The sequence below is a fragment of the Danio rerio genome, chromosome 25 (genome assembly GCF_049306965.1).
Source record: "Danio rerio strain Tuebingen ecotype United States chromosome 25, GRCz12tu, whole genome shotgun sequence".
Classification (NCBI taxonomy): domain Eukaryota; kingdom Metazoa; phylum Chordata; class Actinopteri; order Cypriniformes; family Danionidae; genus Danio; species Danio rerio.
In genome coordinates, this window is record NC_133200.1 from 7,227,298 (window position 1) to 7,253,015 (window position 25,718).

The window sequence follows — 25,718 nt, forward strand, 5'->3', positions numbered from 1 at the left end:
CTCATTCATTCATTTTCTTTTCAGCTTAGTCCCTTTGTTAATCTGGAGTCGCCACAGCAAAATGAACCACCAACTTATCCAGCATATGCTCTACGCAGTGGATGCTCGTCCAGCTGCAACCCATCACTTGGAAACACCCACACACTCTCCTTCACAGACATACACTACGGACGATTTAACTTACCCAGTTCACCTATAGCGCATGTTTTTGGACTTGTGGGGGAAACTGAAGCACCCGGAAAAAACCCACGCCAATACGGGGAGCACATGCAAATTCCACACAGAAATGCCAACTGGTCCAGCTGTGGCTCGAAATATATGTTTGAATTAATATTAATAATTAGTTTTAGAAATACTACTATTACTACTAATAAAAATAAACAAGAGACTAAATGAAGGAAAATTAATAATAATAATAATACAAATAAATAATAATAATAAAAAAAAATAATAAATAAGGGTCTAGGTGAAGGAAATGAATAAATGACTAATAATAATAATAATAATAATAATAATAATAATAAATAAGGGTCTAGGTGAAGGAAATGAATAAATGACTAATAATAATAATAATAATAATAATAATAATAATAATAAATAAGGGTCTAGGTGAAGGAAAATTAATAAATTAATATTAATTAATAATAATAATAATAATAATAATAATAATAATAATAAGGGACTAGGTGAAGGAAATGAATGAATGAATAATCATAATAATAATAAATAGTATTAATAATAAATAAGGGACTAGGTAAAGGAAAATGAATGAATGAATGAATGAATGAATAATAATTATAATAATAATAATAATAATTCATAATAATACATAATAAATTATAATAATACTTATAATAATTATTATAAATAAGAGACTAGGTAAATGAAAATGAATAATAAGAATTCATAATAATAATAATAATAATAATAATAATAATAATAATAATAATAATAATATATAATAATAATAATAATAATAATAATAAATACAAAAAACAAATAATTGATAATAATAATAATAATAATAATAAATAATAATAATAAGGGACTAGGTAAAGTAAAATGAATGAATGAATAGTATTAATAAATAGTAATAATATTAATAATAAAAAAATAAGGGAATAAGCAAAAAATGAATAAGTAATAATAATAATAATAAAAATAATAGCAAATAAGAGACTAAGTGAAGAAAAATGATTGAATAAATTAATGATAATAATAATAATAACAATAATAATAATAATAATAATAATAATAAAATTAAAAAGTCAAATATGCGCTGCAGAATAAGAATAACATATTTATATATAAATGCTAGATTTAAAAAAAAAAAAAATCTAAATGCTATTTTTTAACCTCATGATGTATTTGCATAATTCCAGAAACAAAAACCAAATACAATCAAATACATTTTTTTTAACTTTTTATTTAAAGTTGTTGGGACCATGACATTTTATTATTATTTTCTATAGGATCAAAATGAAATGCATGTTCACAAACCTTTTTATTTAAAAGAGCAAAACCTAAACCGAATATAGATGCTAAAAATAAATATTAACACTGGAAATGAATACTCTCACCCACAAATGAAACCCTCAAAGAGCTGGAGGAAAGTGCATTTTGATTCTCATGACAGGTTTATGTGATTCCACAACATATTTACAAGCAAACCGACCCAAGGACAAAAAAAAAGAAGAAGATAACTGCGGGGATTTGTACATGGTTTTCAGGTTTAAGGTTGATATATTGGTATAAATACCCGGAGAACAAACACCATTGATGTCCTGAGTTTTCATGTGATCTCAATTCTGCCCTGCAGAAACACAAACACAAACATCCTGAGAGGTTTCAGATGAGATATCGAACCGCAGGATATATGCAGTTAATATTAATAAAGGGAAAAATCAGATCTACAATGAAATAAATTCAATATGCAGTACTGTGGGAATCGATCTCTAAAACTAAACTCTGGAATGATGAGCAGGATTGGTCCATGATTATAAGGAACGTCAGTGTTGTCAAAAAGGAAACAACAACTGATTAACACATCCAATTATACGAGATTTACTGCAGTCTAGAGAGAACAAGTGGGCATTCTTTCTGTAAACATATAAAATAATGAAACCTTTCATTCCAAACCCGTATGACTTTCTATCCTCCGTGGAACACAAAAGAAGATATTTAGAAAAATGTTCAGGCTGCTTTTTTTTTTAAATGCATATTTGAAAAGTACCATAAAAGAATATCAAGTTACAGTGACGATGAAGGAAGAAAGTCATAGTGGTTTATAATGACATATAGTTGAAGTCAGAATTATTAGCACCCCCCCCCCCCCACCGTTTATTTTTTTCCCCCAATTTCTGTTTAACGGAGAGCAGATTTTTCCAACACATTTCTAAACATATTCGAACATCTATCAAAAATAATATATAGCTTAACAAGGCTAATAATTTTGACCCTAAAATTGTTATTAAAAAAAATAAAAAACTGCATTTATTCTAGCAAAAATAAAACAAATAAGACTTTCTGCAGAAGAAAAAATATTATCAGACACACTGTGAAAATTTCCTTGCTTTGTTAAACATCATTTGGAAAATATTTTAAAAATCTAAAAAATCAAAGGGGGCTAATAATTCTTTAACTGTATAGTATTTCCAACTTATTTCAGTCAGCTCAACTCGCTTTCCTTCTGCAGAAATGCTTTATTCTTCTCAAAAGGCAGAGGTTTTTGTAAACCCTAGACATAAACGTGAATGCTCAGACATGCTTTTATCCATCCATGCGACAACTTGACATGTTTTCCTAGAATTAAACCTTAAACGAAATGTTTTAAACTGCGCTCACATGGGCTCTGGAAAAATAGTCGCCGCAGCCTGAGGATTAATGACCTCACATCTTCCCTGCAGCCAATCGGAACGCGGCCTGAAAACAGCCCCCGCTGACTCACGTCCTGTCCGTGGCTGCAGTTCTAAAGGAAAAACTTTACACTTCTTCAGTGCCTGTAATCAGTGCAGTGGATGAAAGCATTTGACGGACAAAATCGAACACGACAGACGAAGTAAAAAAGATAGATTTATAAAAAAATAACTAAAAGCACCTGGTAAGGCTGCTTGGTTTACTTTAGCACACTTGTATGATGATTAGTAAACATGAATTCTCATTTACACGCAATTTCACAGCCCTTTCATATGTCAAAAGTGAGAGGTTTGACTGTGAAATGATTATATTTCCAAACAGGCACGAGGTGCTAATACCAAAAAATCTAACAAAACTAAGGCAGAGTATGCTTAAAATTTCCTCAAGCTGTCAGATCTTGCGCAAATTCACATGTGCTGGTGTCTTAAACTGTTCTCCATTCACAATGACTGTGTTGTGATACTCTGCCTTACCACTAGAGCTCAGCAAAGAGTTGTGGTTTCTGAAGTCAAAGAATAAGACTCCCAAAGCAGGGGTGTCCAAACTCGGTCCTGGAGGGCCGGTTTCCAGCAAAGTTTAGTTCCAACCCCATCAGACACACCTGGTCTAGATTATCAAGCTCCTACTGGGCTTCCTAGAAACATCTGTGCAGGTGTGTTGAGGCAATATGGAGCTATACTATGCAGGACACCGGCCCTCCAGGACCGAGTTTAAACTCCCCTGACCTAAAGAAACAACACTGATATCTTCTCACTACCCCATATATCCAATGATGTTGGTTTTAATTTCAGTGTAGTTGCCTGCATTTTCCACCTTTTTTTAATCTACCTATGATTTAAACGGAGCAGAGCCACCATTTATTGCCCCAAAACTATGTAGCTTACATCATACGCACTAATAATAATAATAATAATAAAATAAAAATCATACTTTCAGTTTATGGCTTTTATGACTATTATGCTGTCAATTACTACAGAAAATAAGTTCCTAATAAGCATAAGGGAGTCTATGGGGTAATGCATTCCAGAGGGTTTCAAATCTGAAATGTACTGCTCTGGTTGTCAGAAAACGGCCTTGGGGCCTAGTTCCTATAACTATCCTGATGAAAGCCCATATAGATGGGCCTGGTTGGTTGTTTTTTTAAGGGAAGATGGAAATACAATTGGAAAATGGCCAGTAGGAAAAACTTTGTTCTCAGGAAGTGGCCTGAAGGGTAGTTCCTATAACTTAGTTCTTATAACCACCAAGCTGAATGCAACTATAGATAGGTTTGTTTGGTTTCATGTCTAAGGAAGGTGGGAATCCAACTGGAAAATGGCTCGTGGGAAAAATTTTGTTCTGTAAAAAAGTAGCCCGGTAGGTAGTTCCTATAACTACCCAGTTAAAAGCCCCTATAGATGGGCTTGGTTGGATGTTTTTAAAGTGAAGATGTGAACACAACTGGAAAATGGCTCGTGGGAAAAATGTTGTTCCCTAAAAAAATGGCCTAGCAGGTAATTCCTATAGCTATCCAGTTGAAAGCTCCTATGGATGGGCCTGGTTTGTTGTTTTTAAATTGAAGATGTGAATAAAACTGGAAAATGCCCAGCTGGGAAAATGTTGTTTCCTAAAAAAGTAGCCTTTTGGGTAGTTCCTATAACTATCCAGTTGAAAGCTCCTACAGATGGGCCTGGTTTGTTGTTTTTAAAGTGAAGATGTGCATACAACTTTGAAATGGCCAGTGGGAAAAATGTTGTTCCCTAAAAAAAGTAGCCTGGTGGGTAGTTCATATAACTACCCGGTTGAAAGCCCCTATAGATAGGCTTGGTTGGTTGTTTTTAAAGTGAAGATGTGAATAGAACTGGAAAATGGTCAGTGAGAAAAACTTTGTTCTCAGGAAGTGGCCTGGAGGGCAGTTCCTATAACTTAGTTCCTATAACTACCAAGCTGAATGCACCTATATATAGGCTTGGTTGGTTTTGTGTTTAGAGAAGATGGGAATCCAACTGACAAATGACCAGTGGGAAAAAAATGTTAAAACGAAAAAAGGAAGTGGCCTGGTTGGTAGTTCCTAAAACTGAGTTCCTATATCTAGCCAGTTGAAAGTCCCTATAGATATGCTTGCTTGGTTTTTTTTTAAAGTGAAGATGTGAATACAAGTGGAAATGGCCAGTGGGAAAATGTTTGTTCTCAGGAAGTGGCCTGGTGACTAGTTCCTATAACCACCCAGTTGAAAGCACCTTTAGATGGGCTTAGTTGGTTGCTTGTCTAGGGAAGATAGGAATGCAACCGTAAAACGGCCAGTGGGAAAATTTTGTTCTCAGGGAAGTGGCCTGGTGTGTAGTTCCTATAACTGAGTTCAAATGACTACCCAGTGCTAAAGCCCCTATATATGGGTCTAGCTCACAGGTTTCAAACTCCTGGAGTGCCACAGCTTTGCATAGTTTAGCTTTAACTCTTAATTAAAGACACCTGATCAAACTAATTGAGTCCTTTAGGCTTGTTTTAAACCTCCAGGTGAGTGTGTTAAAGCAGGGTTGGAACTAAACTGTGCAGGGCTGCGGCACTCCAGGAACTGAGTTTGACACCCCTAGTCTAACTGATTGCTTTTTCAGTAAAGGTGGGAATGCAACCAGGACAACAGCCCCAGAGAAGAAGTTCCTATAACTACCCAGTGCAAAGGTATTTTAATATTTATCCCAGTGCAATGACTTACCCCATAGACTTAGTGCTGTTTGTTATTTCCCAGGTAATCCATACTGTCTAACAAATGCTGTCTATAGAGCTTAACTTGCTTTGTACAGAAAATCCTCCTTTAAACAAGTGATAACAAAGGCAACAAATTGTTAGCACAATTGCAAATCACACAATGTATAGCAAAAGAAAAAGCGCTGCTGGAAAAAATATACTGATTGGTGTTTAAAAGCGACACAAACACAAAACATAACCTTACAAAACACTGAAAAATAAGATCTTAAACCATTTACTACCTAAACATACATACAAGGGATTGTTCAAACATATCATGTTATGTTTTTGTCCAAAAGTACCTTAAAAGTTGCTTCCACCTCAGCTCAGAAATGACCATGTGACTACAAAGATAGATCTGGTTGTGCCATCTAAGAAACCTTACACTCAAATTTGTGCTGATCTTTAATTCATAAGCATCAATAATGGCAAAAACTATATAACACTGACTGGAATGATTCAAGGCCTTGAAACACACAAGTGTCCGGTCACCTCCCAATTTCAAACCCAGTACTGGTTCTTTTTTAGTGCTGGGTTTGTTGTCCGACAGTGCTGTATTAACTCAGGATCCGCCCCTTTGGAGTCGATGTTTGACATTGGGATGTTGTTTGCAGGATCCGTTTTCCTGAAAGTTTCCTGACTCATTTCCCCATTCTTCGGCTTTGCTGCCACTGTCTGGACATTGTGTTTACCGGTTTTGTTGCGTCGGACCAGGTAATATGCCAGCAGTCCAGCCAGGAGCACAAGTAGGAGGATGACAAGGATGGGAATAAGGATAGCCCACAGAGTATTCCTTCTAGACACCACAGGAGTTGCTGAAGTGCTGCCTGAAGTCTTGTCACCATCTCCCCTCCACCGGGGCTCAGGTTGACCTGCTTCATTGCTGTCAGAAACCGACACCGGTGGCACCTTGAGCAATGTGGCTCCATAAACTTTGGAAGGATCATAAGGAACCACGTGGAAGGGCAAGACACATTCTGCAGGAGGTACGCCATGCGCCTTTAGGAGAAACCGTGCTTCATCTTGATTTTGACCTCCACCGTTTTGGCCCCCGGTTGTGTTTAAGATCTCCAAAGCTACCCGGCCTTCATCCAGATCCTGCTGAGTGAAAGAGCTCACTGGTTGTCCGTCATCGAGCCCACCCCTTTTGACAAACCGAGCTCCTTGAGGTTGTTGAATCATGCTGAAGGTTGGAGATGTTCTGGTTTTGTTGGCCAGAGGAGTAGCGTCCAACAACTTTCTGTCTACAAGCACAGTAGCACCTCTGGGTAGCAGGGGATTTTGTGCCACCTTTGCCAGTGGTTTCACAGTAATGTTGAGGACTGAGGATACATTCGCTGCCCTGCTTCGAGCAACAAAGGCCACGCTGTCTCTTGGGGAGGTGGACTTCACAAATCGGACACTTACTCTTCCCTGCTTGATTTGCTTCTGTGTGAAAGCTGAGGTTGGCTGTCTGTCTACCATTACAGCAGCATATTTTGGGACGTTGGTTATTTTATAGAGTACCTCCTCCTCAACGGGACCTCCAGTAGAAGCGTTCAACATGTCCTCAGTGATTAGTGTCTCATCATCACCCTGTTTTACCTGGATCTCTGGAGCTTTCTTCAGTATTAGGGATTTGGCCAGGATTCCAATATGCAGCGTGTGAGGGTCTGTTTGGTGTTTCCCATCTGACACTGTAAACTCCATGAAACCATCAGACAGGCTTCCATCACTGACAAAAGCCACCCGCCCAGAGTTGATATCTTCCTGGCTGAACTTGTTGATTCTGTCTCCTGAGTCTGTGTAGATGAGATATCCATTAGCAGGACTCTTGGAGATGGTGAATTGGACTTCGTCTGGTGTGCTGTCTTGGTCGACTGTGTTGAGGTAGTTTTTGGAAATGATGGTCGTGGAGCCCTGCAGTGCTTCCAGAAGCAGGTCCAAGCTTGCGAGCTCTGGCGGGTTTGAGTCTCGTCGTCTGAGGGAGATCAAAAAGATCTCCTCTAAAACCACGGCACCAGGCTGGACTTGCGGGGTGCGACCACTGGGGTTCAGATGGACACGGAAAGCGAAGCTATCCGAAGATGCTCCGGAGTCATCGTGATGGTACTCCAGATCCCCACGTGCCACATCTTCCTGAATAAAACGGGGAGCATCGTGTGGCAGATCTGACCCTCCAAGAGACAGTCGTCCATGAACTGGGAACCGGCGTACTTCGTAGACAATGTCTTGTCCTGCCCGCTTTTGCTCAGGCAAGCTAGCAAGCAGATTGGAGGCATCCAAAACAGAGCTGTCGATCACTTTAGACTGACCCTGCACCACAGATACACCTGTAATACACCAAAGAAAACAATCAAACTACTTTTAAGAGTCAACCCGCTGGCCTAGAGAATACCATACAAGATTCCTCAATTGCAGCCCAATCGGGCCACTACCATTTACAGTTTAACTAACGATCATTTACTTGTTGTGTTTTAGCAATTCTAAACACCTTAATAAGCTTTCTCACTTGATCACTGATTACAGCTGGACTGAAATAAGGAAACTCTAACCACACTGACTCATGATACTAATGCATTTTTTAATGCTGCCTGTATTGCACCCTAATTGTATTCCCATCACATTAGCCCTTAATATCAGTCTTATGTTCACTTTTGTATCAAATGACAAAGAGCCCCATGCATCGAACCCAAACTCACGAAAACAACACTAACATGGCAGCTACCTTTGTTCTTCCAGAGCTGGGATGACACATTTCGATTGGCTGCGTAGTATGAGACAGTGACCGGCAGGCTGTGGTGCAGCTCTGTTGCTGGCGGTGATTTGAGGGCTAGCTCAACAGAATCCTTCAGGACCCAGAAGGGCTTGGATGGCATTTGATGTTCATAATACACAGCACCGGCATCCAACTGAACACACAAGAGGAAGCACATCCTTTAACACTATCCATAAAACAGACCAGAAGCTGAAGCATCTCATGCAGCTACTAATTACAGCAATTGTGGAATGTAGTGTTAAGGCTGATTGATTCTTCTGCGTCGAGTGATTGGCGTGACCCACGGCACCTGCCTTGCACGTAGTCATGCATTTATACTTCTGCGTGTTGTTTGTGTTGCTCTGCAATAACACTTCCGAAAAGCTAGCTGGCAGTAGGTTATATCGAGTTTCTTCACGAGGGTTGTTTTTAAAAAATAAAATGCTACAAGTAGTTCAAACTCACTCATTCAGAGGCAGGAACTGGCGGACATGCCACAACTTCAATCATAAGGTAAACACAAAACCAAAGTTTCCATCTGGAGCTTCTTCATGCGACTCAACACTTGTAAACAATCGCTCCATCAGGCTCACGGCTCTCAGCATCGCCCACGCTTGTAACCACTACCAAGTCGACCAATCACAAAGCTTGCTACGTGTCGTTGCGACCAGTAGTTAAATTTTTTGAGTGTCAGCCACGGCGAGGGCTATGCGACCACGTGCAGGCTGCGCCAGAGCATACGTGTGTGCTTGATGCAGAAGTATAAATCAGCCTTTAAGCTTCTAAACTCTAAATTGATTAGATTCATTTAAATCCAGCAAATAAAACCTATCTTTAATGAGAATATAGTGCTGCCCTCTGGTGGTCATTAATAAAATCTACACATCCAATAGTGTCCTCTTGCTGCAAAAAATGACATTACAATTGAAGAGGCCTTGATGGCACATTACAGTATAGGGATAGCTCAAATACAAATTCTGCCAATATTTACTCACCCTTGACTTGTACCAAACCAGATTGAGTTTTTTTTTTTTTTTTGAAAATATTTTGAAGAATGTTTGTTTTTCCTATTATGGAAGTCAATTGCTACACATTTGCAACTTCTTTTTTTTTTTTTTAGAAATGATCTTCCTTAATGTTAAACAGAAGAAAGAGTTTGAAACCACCTGAGGGTGACTAAATAGTGAGAACATTTTCTTTTTTGGGTGAACTGTCCCTTTAAGACAGTGGCGCTCAACCTTGTTCCTGGAGATCGACCTTCCAGCAAAGTTCAGCTCCAATCCTGATCAGACACACCTGAACCAATTAATTAGGACCTGAACAGCACTTGATAATTACAGGCAGGTGTGTTTGATATGGGTTGCAACTGAAATCTGCAGGAAGGTCGATCGCCAGGAACAGGGTTGGTCACGCCTGCTTTAAGACAATTTACTCCAATACTGCAACTATTTAGCATAAGAAAATTATAGCTAACTTTTCTAGAAATGCACCTGTATGTGTTACTGTTTCCCGCTGCTAGTACATTATGACATATTTAGAAATCTACAACATTTACCTCAGTTTGTGTGAATCTGGTGATCTCCTCAAACTGTCCACGCTGGTTAGGTTTGATTACACGTCCCAAGCGAGGAGGTTTCACCAGCGAGTATGTGATTACATCACCGTCTTCACTTGTTATAGCCCGCAAAATATCTCTACTGATCACCTGCCTGGTGCCTGGGAAACATTATCAAACAAATAATGTTGCTTCAAATGTATTTACACTGACATAATAGATTTGATTCAGATATTATAATGCAAATGGTGAGGAAAATAAAAAATAAATTTATTCCCTATTTGAAGTTGAATGCAATAGTTTCTCTCTTTTGCCGATAAAAATCTTTCTGTTGCTCCAGAGAAAGATAGAGATAGGGATTTGGATTTAAGCCTGGGATGTGTGGAACCCACCTGGGAAGACCATGAGTTCGCCCTTTGTTTCCATGGATATGGTGAGCTGCCGTGCTTTGACAGAGAAGCGGTAAAGAGGTGAAGTGTGTTCTCCATCAGTCACGGTGAAGCTGAAGCCACCAGATTCTGAGCCTGAGACACAAATACACCATAAACATAGATCAAATCCATATATGCACCATATCTTATCATTCTTTCACATTCATTTGATTTATCAAAGCAACACTTTCGTATAAAGAACCATTTTATTGGTGAAAAGTCTTTACACATAATTGGGAGACTGCCAGCAAGACTAGAAACCAAATCTATAACGGTTTTGTAACTGTTTAAAAATGTATGGGTTTTAACTGTATCAATACTGTAGTATCTTCTGGTATTTTTTGTCTTCTATTGCTGGCACATGAAAAACTAATAATGAGTGTCCTAAAAACACACCGGAGACTATTAAAATGTACTTTTGATTATAATGGTGAGAGTGGTATTTGTAGTGAAAGCCATTAAAATCTTCTGTGCTATTCATGTGTGTTCTTAGCATGTTGCTATGCAGTCGCTAAAATGTTATGGTATTTTCCATAGGCTTTAACATGCTATGGGTAAAAGTTGGTTATATCATGTTCCTAAGATATTCTTAGTACAATAGTAATAGTAAATACTAGAGTGTTTGCAGCATACTGTAGTAAAGTACTTAATTTAATCTGTTGTGGTAATTCTATAGTCAGTATAGTAACACAACAACTACAAATATGGTATGATCTCATACCACCTCTTTTTTTTTTTAAATGTATGCTATGCTATGCTTGTAGATACTATAATAAACAGTAGAAGCCTATTTAACTACTGTAGTTTTTTTCATGTGGGTTCTGAAAAGTTTTTTTTTTGCAAAATGCTGGTGTATGAGATTGCTGAGGTGTTCTGAAATGTTATTAGCATGATGCTGTATAGATGCTAAGTTGTTTTGATGAGGTTGTAAGGTATTTTGAGGATTTTTTGCATAATGTTGCTGTATATGATTGCTAAGGTGTTCTAAAGGGCTATTAGCATGCTTTTGTACAGTTGCTAAGTTGTTTTGAGAAGCTTGAAAGGTATATTGAAGAGTTTTTTTTGCATGAAGCTGCTGTAGATGATTGCTATGGTGTTCTGAAATCTTAATAACATGCTGCTGTATAGATGCTAAGTTGTTTTAAGGAACTTGTAAGGTATTTTTTGCATAAGGATGCTGTGTGTGTGATTACTAAAGTGTTCTGGAGGTGGATAGTAGCATGCCGCTGTTTAGTTGTTTAGCAAAGTTGTTTTGATGAGCTTGTAAGATATTTAAAGAGGTTTGTTTTTGCACAAAGTTGCTGAATATAATTGTTAAGGTGTTAAAAGTTACTATTAGCATGCTACTATACAGTTAGTAAGTTGATGCCCATACTAGGCTGGTTGGCTAGTTTTAGCTGGTCGACCAGGCTGGCTTTAAAGGGGTTTTGGCCATTTCCAGGCTGGTTTCCAGCCATTTCCAGCCTGGTCTCAGCTGGTCAGGCTGGGAGATGACCAGCTAAAACTAGCTTGACTAGCCTAGCCAGGCTGGGAGTCCAGCCAAAACCAGCTATTTCCAGCCTTAACCAGGCTGGTCAAGCTGGTTTTAGCTGGATTTAGCTGGTAATTTTCCTGTATTCTGAACAGTTTTTTTGCTTGAAACTGCTGTATATGATTGCTAACGTGTTAGCAGTTGTTTATAGCATGATGCTGAATAGTTGCTAAGTTGTTTTGAGGAGCTTGTAAGGTTTTCTGAAGCCTTTTTCTGCATGAGGTTGCTGTATATGGTTGCTAATGTGTCAGCAGTTGTTATTAGCATGCTACTGTACAGTTTCTAAGTTGTTTTGAGGTACTGTACTTGTGAGGTATTCTTTTTTTCTGCACGAGGTTGCTGTATATGATTACTAAGGTGTTAGCAGTTTTTTATTAGCATGAGGCTGCTGTATTGCTAAGGTTGTTAGCAGTTGTTTTTAGTATTTTCCCATGTATTTGCAAAGTCAATTTGAATGGGCTTGTTGCTATTTGCATAAGCTTTTCTGAAGAGTTTGTGTCATGCTGCCACTCTATACAATTTATTTCTGAGGTATTCAAAGATTTTATAACATTTCTGAATGATTTCAGCAGCATTCTGAGTCAGATTTACTCTTTTATGCAGTGGTCCAGGCCTGGCCTTGAATGTAGCTGTTAACACAATGCTATGTGTGCCTGTTAACTGGTGTTTTTTTAAGAATATTTGCTTCCTATCTGATATTTTATTCATTTATTAAACTGACTCAATTCAGAGAAACCAATGTCAACCCACCCTGATGAATGAATAAAACCTCTCCATTATTAATCTGAGCCTGCGTGAAACTGTCCACGCTGTCATCCGGAGACTCTTTAAAGGCTACGATCCCATTGCTGAGCATCTCGATGGAGTAAAACAGCTGGTCCGGTGTCGTGTCCACATCATCGCTGCTCAGCATATTGGCAGTGATTTCAGACGTCTCACCAGCTAGCAGCTGAAAGCAGAGAGAGCACAAACTGGGGTTTTATGAGATGGAAATAACTGACATTGCAGTAGTTGACCAAATGGGTTGTATTGTTGAAACAGTATGTCACTGATTGTCCTGGTGAATATGAAGTTTAAGTTTTGGGTTGTGTGCTGCCATGCAGCTTATTGTGTAAAAATTTAATAGTATTACTTTAAGGCAGGGGTGTCCAAACTTGGTCCTGATGGGCCGGTGTCCTGGAGAGTTTAGCTCCAACCAAGATCAAACACACCTGAACCAGTTAATCAAGCTTTTACTAGATATACTAGAAACTTCCTGGCAGGTGTGTTGAATCAAGTTGGAGCTAAACACAGCAGGACACCGGCCCACCAGAACCAAGTTTGCACATCCCTGCTTTAAGGTAAAAACAAGCTTTTATTGTATGTACGCCCTTCTGTAAAAATACACTTCAAGAGTTCACACTAAGCTCACAATTTATACATAGCTTGATTGGCATGCTGTCCCAGGAGAGAGCCCTGAGCTTTCGGAGGGCGAGGGGAGATTGAGCTCAGGTCGATCTCAAATTCCCCCGCTGCCAAGGTGAACTTCCTGAGAGTAAGACATTAGAAAAAAGATTTAGGCTTTATTTATTTATAAAATAGAGCACATTTGGATGGTGGGAGGAACCTGGGGGAACCTGGGGGAAACCCACGCGGACACGGGGAGAACATGCAAACTCCGCACAGAAATACCAAATGGCTCAGCAGGGACCCAACGCCATTGGTATTCTTGCTGCAAGGCAACAGTGCTAGTCACTGGGCCACCGTGCCGCCCATTCTGGATAAAGGTGGAAGAGGGGGGTTTCTTCTTGACGAAGGTAGTTGTAGAAAGGAAATGAGGATATATATAGGCTTCGTCAGACACCGCAAACTTTCGTACTATATAGTACGCTAAAAATAGTATGCGAGCTGAGTAGTATGTCCGAAAATCAGTATGCGAGAAGTACCCGGATGACATACTACTTCCGGCGAGATTCTGAAGTGCGCATCCTATGCACGGTCTGCTATGATGCCCGGCGAAAGAGTTTATGAATGGAAGTGAGGCGACGCAACTGACGCAGGTAGGTCACATGACCATGACAAAATGGCGGATGTAGTATGCCCGAATTCCATTCATACTTTTCACATTTATACTGTATAGAACGTACTTTTCTAACAGCCGAGTAGTACGTTTAAATTCAAATGCAGTACCTACTGAGTAGTAGGTGATTTCGGACACAGCCATAGTGACTTGGGATCCTTTGATTGGAGGATCATGATTAGCTAATGTGGGCCAGCTGAGTCAATCATGAGCTCGTGTTCCTCTCGAAATTAGTTTAAAACTAAACTTCATTTAAACCAGCCTAGGCTGGTTGGCTGGTTTTAGCTGGTTGACCAGGCTGGTTTTATAGGGGTTTTGGCCACTTCCAGGCTGGTTTACAGCCATTTCCAGCCTGGTCTTAGCTGGTTAGGCTGGAAGATGACCAGCTAAAACCAGCTTCACCAGCCTAGCCAGGCTGGGAGCCCAGCCAAAACCTGCTATGTCCAGCTTAAACCAGGCTGGTCAAGCTGGTTTTAGCTGGTCATTTTCCAGCCTGACCAGCTAAGACCAGGCTGGAAATGACTGGAAACCAGCCTGGAAGTGGCCAAAACCCCTCTAAAACCAGGCTAGTCGACCAGCTAAAACCAGCCAACCAGCTTAGGCTGGTTTAAGCTGTTTTTTTCAGTAGGGAGGACAGGTATTATACTTTTAATTTTAGCTTTATGTTTAATTGTGTATTTTTTGTGTACAGCACTGTGGTCAGCTTTTGTTGTATTAACATGTGCTTTATAAATAAAATGAACCTTGCGATATCGCTATGCTGAAACGACATATTATGCCAGGGCCCGGCGCAAAACAGACAAAGAGAAATAAACAAACCAATAAACAAGACAGAACAAGCAAACGGTTGTTTTCAGAGGTGTCTGGAGCTGTCGGGATTACGAAAGAGGCAGTTATGTCTCCTCTGATAGCGCTCTAATGGATGTGTAATGGACAAGTTGCTCAAAGACATTCTTAAAAACGATCAAATTCAGCCAGGAGAGTGCAGGCCTGCCACACATCAGCACACATTTATCTGCTCCTGAACGCTTTCACAGCCTCCATCTACCGCCCTCCTGAGAGACCGAGCAAGAAGAAGAAAAAAAAAAAAATTCTGGAAATTGAGTACACGCCGTAGTGCCCTGGAACAGAAAGGTCCACAAACTCATTATCAATCCGTAATCTAGTTTCCACATAATGTGACCTTCCAAATTTAAGTGCACGTAAAAAAAACATCTCCTTTTCCTGCTGCAAGTGCTATTTAATGGAGGGTAATGCAATGTCATTACTAGGGTAAATATTAGTCATGGAGGTTCTATGGCTCTTGAATGCTGTTTTATTGACGTCCACTAGATGTCAGGAGTAGATCAGAAGTTGGATGAAACAAATAACTCCAAAATTGGGCTGGAAATTGCTGTTTTTTCATATTCAATATTTATATTTAACTTATATTTATCTTATATTTTTCTTATTTATATTAATATTGATCATAATGTGACGTTTGAAATTTAAGTGCATTTAAAAACGATCTGCTTTTCTTGCTGCAAATGCTATTTAATGGAAGGTATTGCAATGTCATAACTAGGGTAAATATTAGTCATAGAAGAGCATGAATGTCTGTGCTGCCCCCTGCTGACCGGTTATATTGGTTGCAGTTTTAGTGACGTCCATCAGATGTCAAGATTAGATCAGAAGTTGGATGAAAAAAAATAATTGCCAAATTGGGCTGAAAATTGCTGTTTTTTCATAATGAATATTTATATTTATCTTATATTTTTCTTATTTTTATTAATATTGATCATAATGTGACGTTTGAAATTTAAGTGCATGTAAAAACGATCTGCTTTTCTAGCTGCAAGTGCTATTTAATGGAAGGTATTGCAATGTCATTACTAGGGTAAATATTAGTCATAGAAGAGCATGAATGTCTGTGCTGCCCCCTGTTGACCGGTTTTATTGGTTGCTGTTTTATTGACGTCTATTAGATGTCAAGATTAGATCAGAAGTTGGATAAAGCAAATAACTCCAAAATTGGCCTGGAAATCGATGGTTTTCCACACTTAATATTAATATTGTTCATATTTATCTTATATTTATCTTATATTTACCCATTACAAATATTTACTGTGATAATAAATGGTAAATATCTGTTCAACCATTACTGCCCCATCTACTCTGATGCTTTATGTTGCTATTTATATTGTTTATATTTTTTAATTATATATTATATATATATACTATCTCTATTAGATGTCAAGATTAGATCAGAAGTTGGATAAAACAAATAACTCCCAAATTGGCCTGGAAATTGCTGGCTTTCACACTTAATATTATTTATATTTGTCTTATATTTATCTTATTTATACATTTATATATATTGATCATAATGTGACCTTCGAAATGTAAGCGCATGTAAAACCCATCTCCTTTTCTTGCTGCAAGTGCTATTTAATGAAAGGTTATGCAATGTTATTACAAGGGTAAATATTAGTCATAGAGGAGCCATAGCTCTCTGTGCTGCCCTCTGTTGACAGGTTATATTGACTGCTGTTTTATTGACGTCTTTTAGATGTCAGGATTAGATCAGAAGTTGGATAAAACAAATAACTCCCAAATTGGTCTGGAGATTGTCATTTCTTCATACTCACTATTTTTATTATTACTTATTTTTAGCTTTTATTAATCTTATTTGTATTTATATTGATCATAATGTGATCCTTTAAATTTTAATGCATGTAAAAAAACATATTTTCTTTCTGCAAGTGGGAGGGAAATGCAATGCCATCATTTCTGTTTCGGCTTAGTCCCTTAAGCACCACAGAGGAATGAACCGCCAACTTATCCAGCACATGTTTTATGCAGCGGATGCCCTTCCAGCTGCAACCCATCTCTGGGAAAGCAATGCCATTACTAGGGTAAATATTAGTCATAGAGGAGCCATAGCTCTCTGTACTGCCCCCTGTTGACCAGTTATATTGATGTCCTCTAGATGTCAGGATTAGATCAGAAGTGTAATAAAACAAATAACTCCCAAATTGGCCTGGGCATTGGTGTTTCTTCATATTCAATATTTAAATTATTTATATTTACCTTATTTACATTTATATTGATCATAATGTAACGTTTGAAATTTAAGTGCATGTAAAAAACATCTCCTTGTCTTGCTGCAAGTGCTATTTAATGGAGGATAATGCAATACCATTACTAGGGTAAATATTAGTCAGAGGAGCATGTCCCCCTGTTGACCAGTTATAATGACTGCGGTTTTATTGACGTCCACTAGATGTCAGCGTTTGATCGGAATTTGGAGTTTCTGAAACAAACAACTCCCAAATTGGCCTGGAAATTGCTGTTTCTTCATACTCAATATTTAATAGATGTAACATGGATCAGAAGCTGCATGGCAAATCAAATCCCAGCATGCCGTGCCGAGGCCTGCTTTGATGGGAAACAGCAATCTCCGTCTGATTTTACTGGGGCGTCTCTACAGGGTCTCTATTTGAGCTCAGGGGGGCCAGAATTGAGATATTACAGTGTGAAATTGTAAGGATGATTATTTGAAAGGTTTCATATTTCATGCCAAAAACAAAAATTTTAAACATTTTAAGGTTTTTGGCTCTTGGTTTTTATGCGCATGATAATTATTGTCACAATATGCAAATGCAAAACGGAGATAATTGTCATTGCTGTAATGTGGAAATAATGATTGTTTTCAAAGTAATGGACTTTTAAACTTTTAAGAAAATATCCTTTTTTTCCATTAGTAATGGGATTTTGTTTTGCAAATAAATGAGAATGAGAATTCACATCATTATGAAATAATTAAATCATTAAAATTTTTATATCAATTAAATTAATTATAACAGTTTTTACATTTATTCAATTTATTTTCGGCTTAGTCCCTTAATAATTTGGGGTCTCCACAGCGGACTGAACCGCCAACTTATCCAGCACATTTCTACGCTGCGCATGCCCTTCCAGCTGCAACCCATCTCTGGGAAACATCCACACACATTCATTCACACTCATAAGCTACGGACAATTTAGCCTACCCCAATTCACCTGTACCGCATGTCTTTGGACTGAAACCGGAGCACCCGGAGGAAACCCACGCGAATGCAGGGAGAACATGTAAACTCCACACAGAAACGCCAACTGACGCAGCCGAGGCTTGAACCAACGACCTTCTTGCTTTAAGGTGACAGCACTACCTACTGCGCCACCCCAGTTTTTACAATATTTTATAATCTTAAATCATTTTTAAATAAAACGATGCAAACAAGACTTTTGCAAACAAGAATTTCTGGATTTAATTCCATTAAAGAAGATATTATATATTTTTTACATTAGTGATGGCAAATTTTGCAAATAAATGAGAATAAGAATTCATATCATTATGAAGTTATTGTTAAATTATTTTAAATAATTAAATAATTTTAATTGTATATATTTTTTATTTTATATCAATATGATTAATTATAATTATATGTTTTAAACAGTTTTCACAATAATCATAAAATCTATAGAAATATACATATTTAAATAAATAATTGACAATTTTTAAATAGGAAAATTTTCAGATTTTTATTCTATTACATAATTAAATAATAAATTAAAATAATAAAATAATATTTTTTATATTGATGATTTTTTTGCAAACATAAAACAATTTATTATTTATTTAAACAATTTAAATTTAAAAAATAATTTATATAAAATTTGAATATTTAAATAAATACATATAAAAAAATGCAAATAAGACTTTTGCAAGTGAGAATTTCTGAAATGAATTCCATTTTCCATTAAAGAAAATAATATACATATATATGATGTTTAGTTTTACATTAGTGATGGCATTTTTTTCAAATAAAAATAATGAGAATTTCTATTATTATGAAATTATTTTATCATAAAAATCTTTTTATTTTAGATTATTTTAATTTGATATACATTTTAGAATTATAATTAAACAGTTTTTAAAATAATTGTATTATATTAATATACGTATATATATTAATATATATTCAAATAAATATTTTACAATTTTTAAATAGAAAAAATACAAACGAGAATTTCTGAATTTTATTCCATCAAAGAAAATACAATTTTTTATATTAGTAATAGCATTTTTTTTGCAAATATATAAATTTGATTAATTACAATTACATATTTAAAACAGTTTTTATATTATTTTTTATATTATAAAAATGCAAACAAGTCATTTGAGAACTTCATTATATATATATATATATATATATATATATATATATATATATATATATATATATATATATATATATATATATATATATACATTAGTATATATATTACATTAGTGATGGCTTTTTTAGCAAATAAACGAGAATGAAAATTCATATCATTATGAAATTATTGATAAATAATTTTAATAATTACATAATTTTAATTTTAGATATTTATTTTACTTTATATCAATTTTATTAATGATAATTATAGATTTTTAAACAGTTTAAATATTAAAATAAATAAATATATAATAAATTCATATTACTTAAATGTAATTAATATAAATTTAATATAATTACAATTTTAATTAAACATAAAAAATATGAAATAAATATTAAATAAATAAATACTTTACAATTTAGAAATTATGCAAACTATATTTTCAGGGGATATTTACTTTGTGTAATAAAAATATGTTTATCTTCTGTAGGTAAAATAATCAATAAAAAAGTAAGATAGAAATAAATACTGCAAATAGCATGCATTTAAATAGAATTTGAACATAGTTTATTTACATTTATTACTTACTTGAATTGTCGGTTGATTCCACTGTGGTGACCCGGGATTAATAAAAGGACTAAGCGAATAGAAAATGAATGAATGACTGAATTACATATTTGAAGGTATATATCCAAGTATATATTGATAATTTTAATATAATTGTTAATAACATGATGCTTACTTTATGCTATAAAATGTATAAACATATACATATACAACATTGTGCAAATATTATGATGCAGTCATATTTTCCGATCATGTTATAAGTGTGTGCATCTGACATTGGTACAGTAAAGTAAGTGTTTTTGGAAAGAGCAAGTCTGCATTCAGATCTTCTCTGTTATTATCATCAGCAGCAGCCATCGAAAAATGAGCTGTCCTGGATTAAAGCATGTCTGATACAGAGACAGACTGAACTACAGCATGAGCATGAGAAAAAAGCATGTGGAAAAACACACACATATCATTATTTCACATTTTGCGGGAGTGAAGCGGGAGCTCTGATTGGTGGCTTTTCCCTCTCCAGGCCAGTAGCTGAATTCTTGCCACCGTCATGGTTTTTCCAAAAATATGAGTTTCCACGGCGACCAGAAACCACAGACAACATGAAGCAAAGCGCTGAATGACAGTCTGTGTTCCAGCGGAGGAGAAACTCACTCCCAGTGTTTCCAGCTACGTCTATGTTTGGTTCTAGAAGCTTCATTAGGGAGAAACACTGCAGACAAATACACTGTTCTTCATGTACCTATCAATCGGGAGATGTTCAGCTTCTAGGATTTTTGTAACTTTTGAGGCGTCTAATGTAAAGAACACATGCTAAATAGATTTTAAAGTGCTCTTATGTAGCACTTTCTCAATTTGACAAATTTAATACAAATATTTTAATTAAAATGTGTTAACATTTTTATTCTTTTTAAAATAATTTTACATTTTTTTTTTATTAAAATAATATTTATTTATTATTTTTTAAATATTTTTTAAAAACATTTTTATTCTTTTTAAAATCATTTTACATTTTTTAATAAAACTGATATTTATTTATCATTTTTTAAATTAAAAATTGTTAAAATTTTTATTCTTTTTAAAATCATACATTTTTAAAATTAAATTAATATTTTAATATATAATTTTTTATAGAAATTTGTTAAAAGTTTTATTCTTTTTAAAATCATTTGACATTTTTTTCTTAAAATGTGCTAAAATGTATAATTCATTTAAATTAAAATTAGTTTTTTATATTTGTTATTTTTTGCAAATATATCAATTTTATCAATTATAATTATATTTTGAACAGTTTTAAAATAAAAAAATAATAATTTACATAAATATTAATATTTAAATAAATATTTGTAAATTTTTTAAATAATAAAAATGGCAAATAAGTATTCTGCAAGCTAGAATTTCTGAATTTAATAACAACATTAAATATAATATATATATATTTCATATCATATCATTTCAATTCATATCATTATGAAATTACTCTTAAATAATTTAAATAACTACATCATTTTAATTTTATATATTTTTTGTATATTTTAATTTAATATTTTTTAATATTGAAATAAATAAATATAAATTTATATTGATTAAATGAAATATAATTAATATAAATTAAATATAATTTAAAATTATTAAATAAATAATCAATAAAATATTTACTTTTTAAAATCATTTACATTTTGTATTAAATAATTTTTTATTTTATAATTTTTTAATAAAATTTGTTAACATTTTTATTCTTTTAAAAATACTTTAACTTTTTATTAAATCAATATTTTCTTTAATTTTAAATATGTTTTTTGATTTAAAATTATATACATATACATATATATATACAGTATATATAATTTACATGTGATAAGATATTTGACAGCACTATCTAACTATAATAATATTGATATAACGATAGTGGTAAATATTAGTTGTTTTTTTCACCATATGTTCACCTTAAGTGCGTTTGCTCTATTGTTTACAGGTAAAGTTTTACCTCCATGCCAGTGTTGCGCTGGACTCTAGGCGGTTCATCATTGACGGGCAGGACGGTGATGCCGACGGTCAGAGATGGGCTTCTGCGGGTGATGTCAAAAGCTGAGGCCGTCAGGGTGAAACTGTCCTCTGTGGTCTCGCTGCTGTCATGGTAATAAAGCACCAGACCCTGCTGGACCTGAGGATACACACCGTATACACAACAGACATCAGAAATCCAGTCACACACACACTTAATCCTTTTTCTGACCATTAGAGCATTTCTGGGTTTACACTGGCTTTATTTTGTTGTTTTCCAAGTGAAGAGGCAATTAAACATGTTTTTACGCTTCTGTTTCTGATAGTCTGACTACATCTCTCACACTCTCACTCACTATATATATATATATATATATATATATATATATATATATATATATATATATATATATATATATATATATATATATATATATATATATATATATATATATATATATACTGCTAAAATGGTGTTTAAAAAATTAAAAACTGCTTTTTTCTAGCTGAAATAAAGCAAATAAGACTTTCTCCAGAAGAAAAAAATATTATCAGACCTACTTTGTAAATTTCCTTGCTCTGTAAAGCATCATTAGGGAAATATTTAAAATAGAAAAATATATTAAAGGAGGGCAATAATTCTGACTTCAACTGTACTTGAAGACTTCTGATGCAAAGCCCTGTAAATCCATCTGACCTCTTCTTGTAAATAAGCATTTAATTTTTATATGAGCAACATTTTTAATTAATATTTTTAATTTGATATGTAATGATAAGGTTATTAGCTTGTTAATAAAATACCTTTATTTCAAAAATGTCACTTCAAAAAATTCTTTGGTTTTTAACAAGGTACATTTTCTTTTGCACCAAAACCAGCTAAATCCACCAGTGCTTTTTATGCAAAACCCTCTAAATCCACCTATTGGAACAAGACAGTGTTAGCTGAAAAATCATTAAAGATGCAATTACACATTATTTTACCAAACCTAAAACCACCTTAAACAAACCACCTAAAATTAAAAATATATAAATCTGTCAAGTAAGTGGCGGTTCATTTCATTGTGGTAACCCCTGATAAACCAGGGAAAAAGCAAAAGAAAAATGAATGAATGAAATCTGTCAAGTGCAATAATCAATAACATTAAAATTGACATTAATTAAGTCTTAACTATTTTTTTCCGATATTTGGGATTTGGATTTAATGTAAGTAGAGCAATTTAAACAGATTCAAATAATGTGGTGTAAAAACATTGTGAAACATTCATATCTGCATTGTCCATTAAGTAACAAAAAAAAAATAAAAATAAAAATATATATATATATATATGTCAGAATTATTAGCCCCCTTTTGATTTTTTTTCTCTTTTAAATATTTCCCAAATGATTTTTAACAGAGCAAGGAAATTTTCACAGTATGTCTGATAATATTTTTTCTTCTAGAGAAAGTCTTATTTGTTTTATTTCAGCTACAATGAAGGCAGTTAATATTTTTTTTAATTATTTAAACAAAATTATTAGCCCCCTTAAGCTATTTTTTTTCAATAATCTACAGAACAAGCCATTGTTATACAATAACTTGCCTAATATCCCTAACCTGCCTAGTTAACCTAATGAACCTAGTTAAGCCTTTAAATGTCACTTTAAGCTGTAAAGAAGTGTCTTGAAAAATATCTAGTAAAATATTATTTACTGTCATCATGGCAAAGATAAAATAAATCAGTTATTAGAAATGAGTTATGCTATTAAGCATAACTATTATGATTAGAAATGTGCTAAAACAACCTTCCCTCTGTTAAACAGAAATTGGGGAAAAAATAAACAAGGGCGCTAATAATTCAGGGGGGCTAATAATTCTGACTTTAACTGTATATATATATGTAAACTCGTGAAATGAAGTTGCCGTAAATGGGACTTATTTCAAGTAGCGCCGCTGCACAAACAAACGTTATGAATGCATGTTACACTTCCGACTGCACATTGTGTTTTCTTTTTCTTATAAAGCACAGGGCTTTGAGGTTAGGGACGTTTTCGTTTGCCATTCACTGACAATTGGACAGGCTCATGCAGTTCATCAAACTCCATCTTTTAAAATAAAAATCGAAAGCAGAATAAAACATCATGCCTGCATCCGAAACCGCATACTTCCATACTATATTGTACGCTTAAATCAGTATGCAAGCCGAGTAGTATGTCAGAATTCATAGAATTCGAAAATCAGTATGCGAGAAGTACCCGGATGACTTCCGGCGAGATTCTGGAGTGCGCATCCCATGCACGCTGCGCTATCCTATGATGCCCCGCGAGCGAATACATGAATGCGAGTAAAGTGACGCAACTGACGCAATTAGGTCACGTGACCATAATAAAATGGCGGATGTAGTAGGTTCGAATTTTATTCATACTTTTCACATTCATACTGTATAGAAAGTACATTTCTGACGGCCGAGTACTACGTGTAAATTCACATGCAGTACCTACTGAGTAGTAGGCGGTTTCGGACGCAGCCCATAGCTGCGTCTTAAATCGCATAATTATGCACTATTCTGAGCCATTTTGTAGTATTAATAGTGTAAGTAGTGTGTTCACTCTGAAAACTCTAAAAATAATAAGAGCACTTTAATTACCTGAATGATGCACTTATTCAGCCGGTAAAGTGAAGTGTGTAACGATGGACACTTCACGCACTCAACGACCGCAGGTTTGCTTACGTAGCGGAAGGGGCGGAGCTATCGGATGCACATGTTGTATAAATTTATTTATTTTGGATGGAGAGAGCAAAATTCTCCTATGAGAGTGATTATAGCGCCTCCCGATGGTGAATGCGGCAATACTCACGGCAGGTATTATTTGATAATTCGGTCGTTTATTTTTCTGATTTGGCAGCCGTCAAACGTCATCAGGGAAACGGTTTGAATTTCCGCTTAGTAAAAAAACATTTGTGTGCCATTTGGAACGCCACTACATACATATACTATCCTGTTGAGTGTGTAAGTGCATAAGTACATAGTGCATGAGTGCATAGTATATAGTGTGCCATTTGGGACGCAGCTCATGTCTCCTCATTAAAGCCGGCATATCCACGTGATTCGATTCGTGTCTTCTGATTGGTTCTCTTGATATAGCGGATTTTGCGGTCAAAGGCAAGTGGCGTTTAGAGACGTTTGCAAACAAACTGTTATTTCTAAATGCGCTGACGCTGGGATTTAGATATCGAACAAAACTATTTGTTGATCATGTACTTTGTGCCTAAAGCATTCACTCAATGCCATTGTCTCATTTTTGGCAGATATGACGTTGAGCGGCTTTTGCATCTGAACTCTTTATATATTTATATATGTATGTATCACTAATTGAAAATAGCCAACTATAGTTCCTATACATATAGCCTATATATATATATATATATATATATATATATATATATATATATATATATATATATATATATATATATATATATATATATATATATATATATATATAATTATATTATTATATATATTTTTTGGATTGATTACAACTTTGCCAAGAAATATTTCCCATTTTCATTTAGTACTGAATTGGCATATTAAAAAGACAAAACTGCACAATAGAATTATAATATTAAAATAAGAAATATATAAATATAAAACAATAAATATACAATTACAACATTTAAACTATTAATAAAAATGACATTAGTTGCATTAGTTAAAAAAAATCCAACTGCTTGGCTGTTATCAAATAAATAAACAAAAATCTTCCATGACAACCGTAGTTCCTGTTTTCAGTGTTGATTCAGGTTGCTAATGATATCATACTTTGTGCCATTTATATTTATAGTATATTAAAAAATGACAGAGAAAAAGTATGGGCACAACCTGATTTTGTCACGATGTGATCCTGGATTAACATCTATGTTGATCCTTGAACATCATTTTTGTTCGAGAATGTAATCCATACCTATTCCCTACCCCTAAACCCAACCATAACTGTAAACTATTCTCAAAATCTGAGGGAAATAACAGTAA

The 25,718-nt window shown here is 34.9% G+C and overlaps 1 protein-coding gene across 4 annotated transcripts in view; it reads right to left on the reverse strand.

Annotated features, from left to right (window-relative positions):
• Positions 1-1,408: 1,408 nt before the first annotated feature.
• cspg4 (chondroitin sulfate proteoglycan 4) overlaps positions 1,409-25,718 on the reverse strand; it is a 127,358-nt gene continuing 103,048 nt past the window's right edge. For 2 of the 4 annotated variants that reach the window (XM_073942690.1, XM_073942692.1), the window contains exons 5-11: positions 21,692-21,868; positions 12,648-12,846; positions 10,328-10,459; positions 9,936-10,096; positions 8,351-8,534; positions 4,801-7,955; positions 1,409-3,467 (exon numbers count right to left, since the gene is read on the reverse strand). In XM_073942690.1, coding sequence (XP_073798791.1) covers positions 6,145-7,955; positions 8,351-8,534; positions 9,936-10,096; positions 10,328-10,459; positions 12,648-12,846; positions 21,692-21,868 — 2,664 coding nt within the window. In that variant the 3' untranslated portion in view covers positions 1,409-3,467; positions 4,801-6,144. Of the gene's footprint in view, positions 3,468-4,122; positions 7,956-8,350; positions 8,535-9,935; positions 10,097-10,327; positions 10,460-12,647; positions 12,847-21,691; positions 21,869-25,718 lie in introns of those variants that run through there. The other 2 variants (XM_073942689.1, XM_073942691.1) reach the window with 2 other exon arrangements.